Below are 8147 nucleotides of genomic sequence, written 5' to 3'. Positions count from 1 at the left end.
GTCTATCTGTCTATCTATCTATCTATCTATCTATCTATCTATCTATCTATCTATCTATCTATCTATCTATCTATCTATCTATCTATCTGATCTTAACCTCTAATGTACCTGTCCTCAAGCTTTCATTTGAATTCATTTCTAAATTCTTACATTAAACAGACTAAGAACCCTTAATGGGAACCTCAACTTATCTGGTAACACTGTCTCAAGAGATGAAGAGATGAGGTAGTGGGGCTGGAGAGAAGGCTCTGTGACTGACCACATACTGTTCACACAGTGGTTGGACTTTGATTTGCAGCACTCATGCTGGGTGCCCAACCACTTGCAACTCCAGCTTCAGTGGATCTAACAGTTTTGGCCTCTTCAGGAACCTGCATGCATGTATACACACACACACACACACACACACACACACACACACACGTACACACACACACAAACACACACACATATGTACACACACATACACATAAATCTTAAAAGAACAAAAGAGGTGAAATGTAATAGAGGAAAGCAGCTGACCCTGACCTCTGGCCTCCACACATCCACTTGCAAACAAACATATATTTATATTACACGTATATGCACACATTGGCATGCACACACAGTCATACAGATACAAATAAAACATAAAAAGTAGGAGCCAACCAAAGGTTAACCAATAGTGGCCAAGTTATTTAACCTCCCCAGTTTTAGGCTTCTATATCTGTACTATGAGGGGATTACATTCTCATAGGGCTGCAAAGTACCGTAGGGGTCCCTGGGGAAATATAAAGCTTGCTGAGTGCTTCGATGAGGACCCAGCTCTTAGCAAGCGCTCAGTTAAATATCTGCTAATAATAATACCAAAATCTCTTACTAGGAGAAAAAAAACCCAACAAACAATCTACACCACACTCGGGGTGTTGACTCATTCAAGGTCACACAGCCGCTTAACACAGAGGCAGATGGGAGCCGGTTTAGGCTAATCTGATTCAGTTCCCCGTATCTTTCCCATCGGCACAAGGTGCAAGTCAGAACTATTGAAGTTGAGGCTCCTACAAAAAAAGGGATCCAGACACTCTGCAGCCTGTAATGTCTGGCACAAATGATCCCGCCCCCCAGTACCTGGGAACACAGTGGCGGAGGCTGCTGTGGCTGCTGTAGTCGCGGCGTCCCCTCCTTCTGTGGGGATGCCTAAGGTCTGTAGCGTGTGCTCTGCGGCATACGTCTTTGCTTCATCCACGTACGCACTTAGCTTCGGAGGTGTGAACGGGTGGCTGGAAAACACAGCCGGTCACGTGAATTATTCAGAAACTTAGGCACCCAGTCAGGTGAAAAACCAAAGGTAGTTTTAGCTTTTAAAGAGGATTCATGGTGGGATTCTATAGGGGTTTCTCCATTCTGTTTGCTGCAAAAATAAAAACTCTACATGTACACATGCATGGGACTATTTGTGGATTGATCTAGCAATTTGGTATGGCATTTCTGGGAAACATGCGTAAGTTTTACTATATGACACTTCTAAGGTATGCGTCATTCCTAAAATATATAAATGTAGTCTGGAGGTAAAATCCAGAAGGTGATATCTACTAACAGATCAGATCTTTGATATAAAATTAAAAGGTAGGTCAGAAGGTTATGCAGTAAATGGCAACGTCTTGAGGGTCACTTGTGTCGACCTGAACGCTGCAAAAGGAACCTGTTATATATAGTCCTTTATTCCCCTCTGACCTCTGACCAGCCCCGGTTCCCTTAGTTATCCTACAGTCCTTGTGCTGTATGAAACTTTGGGGTTTTTAGAAGCCATATAACAGCTAGGGCATACATCCCAGCTGAGCATCTCTCTGCCTTATTTCATTACGAAGGAGTAGGTAGCAGACTTGAGACTGCCACTGGAGCGATGATCAAATACACACAACACACAGGCTAATCTCAGTCTAGAATCTCTATTGCTAGGAGCTGGGGGAGAGTACGCACATTGCAGGATTCTGGCTGGCCAGTGCTGGGATAGTTACTTTGTATAGGAATAATTGTCTTTGGTCTTGTCCAATGGCAGAATGCAGTTGGTACACTGGCTGTCCCCAGTTATTTTTCTGACAGATGTCTTCTAGTATCTACAAGAGTAGAAAAAGAAATGATTTCTCTCCCAAATGTCGCATTTGCATTACTTCTCTGGCATTTAGGTTCCAAGTTCTGACCTTCAGTTTTTACTAATAGAAAAGAGAAAATGCCATGTAGCTTAACCACTCATAAAATTTAAGTGGAACTCGATCCGAACTCCATTTAAGCTGTAAATGTCTATTATAGTTCATAAAATCATTTTCACACCATTTACTCCCATTACACACATCACACATACACTATGAACTTAATAATTCTTCATATTTTTTGTTTCATTTTTATTTATTTTGTTTATTCCCGGGTTTAGGAAATTGGTGCGATACACTGTGAGGGCAGATCTGCATAGTCCTGCCCCCACAGCCCTTGTTCAGAGTGGCTGAGGGAAATTAACCAGAGAAGGTTTCTTGGTCATGTGCCCTTTGTCATAGGCTTTTTAACTTCACATTTTTTGAAAAAAATCATTTTGATTTTGAAAAGTTTCAAATATTTCATTTTCTTGCCTTGTTTCATATATTTGGACTTTGTGTATGTGAGTGTTTTGCCTGCGTATATGTGCAGCATCTGCGTGGTGCCTACAGGGGTCAGCATATCTGGAACTGGAGCTATAGACAGTGAGCCACTATGTGGGTGTCAGGAAACCCGACCTGTGTCTTCTGTAAGAGCAGCAAGTGTTTTTAACCACTGAACCATCTTTCCAGCCCTTGGCTCAGGATTTAGGATTTATTAATAAACCCTACTAGGTATTTATGGTGGTGATTTTTAAAAACTTACTTAGCAATGTGCCGCTTTTAGCTGTTTATGACATGCGTTGTTTTGTCTACATGTATGTCTGTGTGAGGATGTTAGACCTTGGAGTTACAGACAGTTGTGAGCTTCCACGTGGGTGCTGGGAATTGAACCTGGTTCCTCTGGAAGAGCAGCTAGTGCTCTTAAACGCTGAGCCATCTCTCTAGCCCCGGACAATCTGGTTTTGCTATCTATCTGCATGTTTATTTTTTACCGTTTTAAGCACCCCAAACAGAATCTTTTCTCAAAACGTTCATGATTTCTTTACTCTAAAGCCGATTTTGGTGCTGCTGAGGTCCTGATCCGCCCTTCACACGCAGATTCAGTATGTGCGTGGAACAGGGGTCGAAGCTGAGACAAGAGCAGTGCAACGCAACACTTCCGGCTCTCCGGACAGAGCTTAGCTCATTGTTCTCACGTTTAACCCAGCTGCTGTCTCTCACGACGTTTTCCAGTTTATTAATTTAAAGATTGCGCTTATTTTTCTTTATTAAAAAGCCCTTGGTGTCACCTTCTGTTGTTTATAGAGCATGCTCTGAGGTTCCCGAGCAATTGTCAGCTTTTACTAATAGATCAGCTGTCTGCCCATTTATGCCAGTTGAGCAAACATGCTGAGGGGCGTGGCCTCTGCAGCTGCTGGCTGGGCAAGGCAGTTTGGAACCCTGTCTACTGGTTGGAAATTCCTACCTCTGCCATGGGGGTTGGTCTCCAGCCACGGTGACTAGGGTGGCATGGTTTCGATTTTTCCACTATGGTAGTAAAAATTCAGAGACAGATTAGGTAGATACCTTTCACTATGGCCAACTTCTTCCTGCATTTAATGGATAAGCAGAGTTTTGCTCAGAATGACTTTTTCACCACGGTACCTGGTTTCACTGTAATTATCTCTTGATGTGTCAGTATTTTCTCACTGGGTTGCCATATGATTTATGATTGCAAGGATTTTGTTAGATTCATTTTTGCATCTCTAGTGTCTCTCACACATGGCACATTAGAGAAGCCCAATAAATGTTATTTTTTTTTAAACAAATGGTTCTTGTTTACCACTGCAATAGACATTTTTCTTCTTCTTCTTTTTTTAATGCTTGCGTAGAGTTTGAAGAAGCGTTACTTAAAGGTATAAGAAAGAAAAATAAAGCTATATTTCTGCCTTCCTCCTGAGGGCAAGGAAGCTTCCCCCAAAGTCCACAGCCAAGTGGCTTCAGAGGGAGCAACACGTGGTACCCACACATGGGATAACCTGGGCTTACCAGGGACTGAGTCTGTTTGGTTCTCATTTTCAAAATGGTCTTTAGTTTTCCTATTGGAATGACCTTTATAACTTTCAGTGCCCACTAGTAACAAAAACTCACAGCTATACAGAAACATGGACAGGCAGAATAGTAAATGAAAGCAAACAGCAGTTACCATCATGACATTGCCCAATAAAAAGCATTCTAGAAGACTTTACATGACGGATGGCATTTTTATAGTTAATCTTTTACCTAGATTCCATGCTGGAATGCTCTCTCTCTCTCTCTCTCTCTCTCTCTCTCTCTCTCTCTCTCTCTCTCTAATTTTTTGAGATTATAATATAATGACATTTCTCCCTTCCCTTTCCTCCCTCCAAAGCCTTCTGCATGCCCTTCCCTACTCTTCTTGAAATTCATGGCCTCCTTTATTAATTATTATTGTGTCTGTATATGTAGTATGTGTATGTATACATATATATTCTGGAATAACCTCTTCTGTCTGTATGATGTTACTTGTACGGATGTTTTTAGGGCTGACTGCTTGACACCACACAACCAATTGGCATTTTCCTCCCTGGGAAAGGTTGCCTTTCCTGCTGCCAGCTTTACTCAGTTGCCTATAGTTCTTTGTGGGGGTTGAAGTCCAGGAGGCTTTCCCCATCCATGTTGTCATGTATATTGTTGTTGTTCTTTTAATACCATACATACATGTCCTAAACAGTCAACAAAATGCTACTAGCTATGACTCCTCTTCTGTTCTTGACCAACCTGCTTCATAAGCATTTATTCTGAGCAAAGGTCTTATTCCATGTTATTTTCACTTAAGATTATGGTTGACATTCTTTTTCCATTTTTTTGTTTGTTTTATATTTTTGCTGGATTGTGATTAGGTGAAATGAAGGGCCTTTTAGTGCCAGAATGGCAGCCAATCTTGCCCGCTCTCCTGAATCTGTTAAGCTGATGGTCACAGAACAGTAGCCCAAGAAAGCATCAATGCCAACCATTCAAACAATGGGTCCGGGGCCAACTTAACCACCTCTGCAGTGATATTACCTACCTGAGGAGCAAGTTTAATCCCTTGCGGTTTTAGAGAGACAGGATTCATTGGGGTGAGTTCCATCCCAGGCAGAAGGTCATAGAGTTTGGCTTCTCGCTTGTCTGCTTTGACCTGGTATCCACGGCCCAGGCCTGTGTATGCCAAATACCCACGGCCGCCCAGTCCTCTCACTCCCGCAGCCCCTACAGGGACATTCATGTAAATTTCTAGGAATGTAAGAAGGCATTAAACCGAATCAAACCACCAGAAAATCACCCTGAATCTTACTGAAATGGAAAAGTTAGCCCAAGTCACATTGATTACTGCCCTGAGGATGGACAGATAACCGCAGACTCTGGTGAAATGAAACTCAACTTCAGGTAAGGGCCAACATCAGGGAAGGAGAAAGCTCCTTAGGAAGACATCAGTTCATTCCAGGGGATCGATAAGAACACAAGTCATTTCAAATTTTGCCAGAGAGAATGGCACTTTAATTACCTTTTTGCTAATATTTTTTTTGATCACTAAGGTTTAGTATAAAGTTATTAAAATGTCCCAATATAATATGATCACTTGAATTACAGTTAGACTGGCGTAGGGACTTTCACAGTGACTGCCACACTGCCAGGAAGCCAGAATGAATTTCATTAGCACATCCCCAATGAGTCATCAGAAAAACATTTAGAAAGCATTTATTTTTCTTTTTTAAGTTTACCACTCTCTATTATGCGTTGTCAATGTGGGGCTTAGATTTCCGTTGAGTTTCATACACAGATTCCTTTTGATTTTTGTTTTGCCACATTGCTACATTGATTTCCTATTGGTGACACAAAGGAATGAACCATTAGGTTGATTACTCTTCACCCATAAATATTATTCATTGATTACATTTTTGTAAATGCTATGTATTATTTTTCCCTTGGAATGAAGTTTGCTTTCTTCTACATCACAACTGGTTGATAGCATGTAAGATATAGGGATTAATTAATGATATATTATTTATATGCATAAGGTTTCGATGACATAATTTGTTATAATATGTAGAAAGTATTTTGGATAAGACGTTGGTTATTACTTTTACATTGCAATTTTGGTAGGGGTGATTGTATTGTGAGCGTAGAACTTTTAAGTCCATTGAAGAGGTCTTAAAATGCTCAATTCATTTCTCCCTGAAAAAGAATGCAATATAGCCATGTAATAGTTTCCACAGAAATCTGGACGGGGCTCTTCCAAGAGTGGATTTAAATGTATCATTTGTTCCTATTTTCCAGATTGCTATCATATAGGGAAAACAGGATTGGGATCCAGATAATGTTAGCCATAGCCAAGAAAACTTCAGTGACATATAGTACAAAGCAGAGAAAAGTAACTTCATATAAATATTGAATTTCCTGAGCTCAGAAACCTGCTCAAACAGAGAGTCTGTGTAAGATTCAAACATGAACCATTTCTAGTCTGGCAGTGGGATTGAATTTGTTTTCTATTTTGAATTTATTTGGTTTCCTATATACTAAAGAAACACTAATTTCCTTAATAGTTTGGCTTCTTCAACATTACCACACACAGCCGGAGTGGTGTACATCTGCCATTACAATTCTCAGGAGGCCGAGGCAGACGTTGTGAGTTCAAGGCCAGCCTGGAATAGATAATAAGCCCTTGTCACCAACACATAGACAAACATAACACATGGATCTGGGAGAGTGTTCAGATGAGAATCCTTCATATAAATGAACCGTATGGATGACAATTTGTGATTGGCCTGCAAAGTGTGTCCATCAAGTACATATGTGCCTTCAAGTGATTTCGCTGTATGAGCTGATTTCCATCGGACCATGCTTCCTTCCCTTAGAAGTTCTGCACTCATACTAATTACACGTTAGTGCCACATAGTAGTCTAAAACAGAGAGCAGGTAACGTTGGGTATGGCGCTAGGCTGTATTCTGTATGTATTTTATGGGTCCATGCAAGGATCTAATTGTATACTAGACTCATTAGTACCAACTTCTGACAAGTATTTTTCAATAGCCAGTTGTGATGTGAAAAAAAATAGATTCCTATAAAATAAGAGACACTGAAATATTTGATTTTTAACAAATAATTTTCTAGTCTTTTTCTCCCAGTGAATCCATCCAATCTAAGGCTACAGAACTGTAATTTATAGTCCATTAGAACTATAGTTTATCAGTCATTTGAACTGTAAGAGTTACAGTAAATCCAGCACTAAATTGTGTTACCTCTGACAGAAGGGGCCCGGAGGAGGGCCCTGTTGCTGAGCTGTCCTTTGGTTGCTGGGAAATGAAGACTTGGAATGGCTGCATAGGCTTGGGGGGTATAGAAGACAGGAGCTCCAAGGTAGGCTGTGGTGGGGTCGTAAACATGGCCCAGAGGGTAGGTGTATTCACCTTGCAGCATGGTGTTCCTGCCACCTGTGCCCCGGGTGTACCTAACATAACTGTCCTTGTCCACCGGCTTGGCCAAGGTCACCTCAATCGGGGAACCATCCAGCACCTGTGTGGAGAGCAAGGAAAAGGCAAACTGAGAAGCCACCTGACAACTCAGTACCATACAGAGTGTCTACCATTGCTGCATTCTTACTGACTTGCCTTTCTTCATTTCTGTCTCTTAATTAGGTTCACGCTTCTGTATCAGTTGACTATTCTCTGAGTGGCTTTGTTGGTCAAACTGCACAAATGTCAACAGGTTTAACAATGCTATGTTGACTACTGAGTTTATAATACAGAGATAATCAATGGGACATACAATTACTCAGTATTTTCTATTATGTGTGATTTAGGTGTGTAAAATTACATAGTTATGTGAGTATAAAAAGCTGACCGCAAGGGGTGCACCCACACTCGGAGACAATGGGGATGTTCTATTGGGAACTCGCCAAGGCCAGCTGGCCTGGGTCTGAAAAGGCCTGGGATGAGGCCAGACTCGCTGAACATAGCGGACAATGGGGACTACTGAGAACTCAAGAACAATGGCAA

The 8147-nt window shown here is 41.3% G+C and overlaps 1 protein-coding gene across 2 annotated transcripts in view; it reads right to left on the bottom strand.

Annotated features, from left to right (window-relative positions):
- The window catches only part of A1cf (APOBEC1 complementation factor), a 78015-nt gene that overhangs the window by 2911 nt on the left and 66957 nt on the right, over positions 1-8147 (bottom strand). Inside the window, exons 8-11 of one of the 2 annotated variants that reach the window (XM_013348001.1) lie at positions 7392-7665; positions 5179-5384; positions 1960-2096; positions 1108-1259 (exon numbers count right to left, since the gene is read on the bottom strand). In XM_013348001.1, the coding sequence (XP_013203455.1) occupies positions 1108-1259; positions 1960-2096; positions 5179-5384; positions 7392-7665 (769 nt within the window). The remainder of the gene's footprint in view (positions 1-1107; positions 1260-1959; positions 2097-5178; positions 5385-7391; positions 7666-8147) is intronic. The other variant, XM_005352139.1, reaches the window with a different exon arrangement.

The sequence above is a fragment of the Microtus ochrogaster genome, chromosome 8 (genome assembly GCF_000317375.1).
Source record: "Microtus ochrogaster isolate Prairie Vole_2 chromosome 8, MicOch1.0, whole genome shotgun sequence".
Classification (NCBI taxonomy): Eukaryota; Metazoa; Chordata; class Mammalia; order Rodentia; family Cricetidae; genus Microtus; species Microtus ochrogaster.
This window is presented reverse-complemented; position numbering and strand designations above follow the sequence as displayed.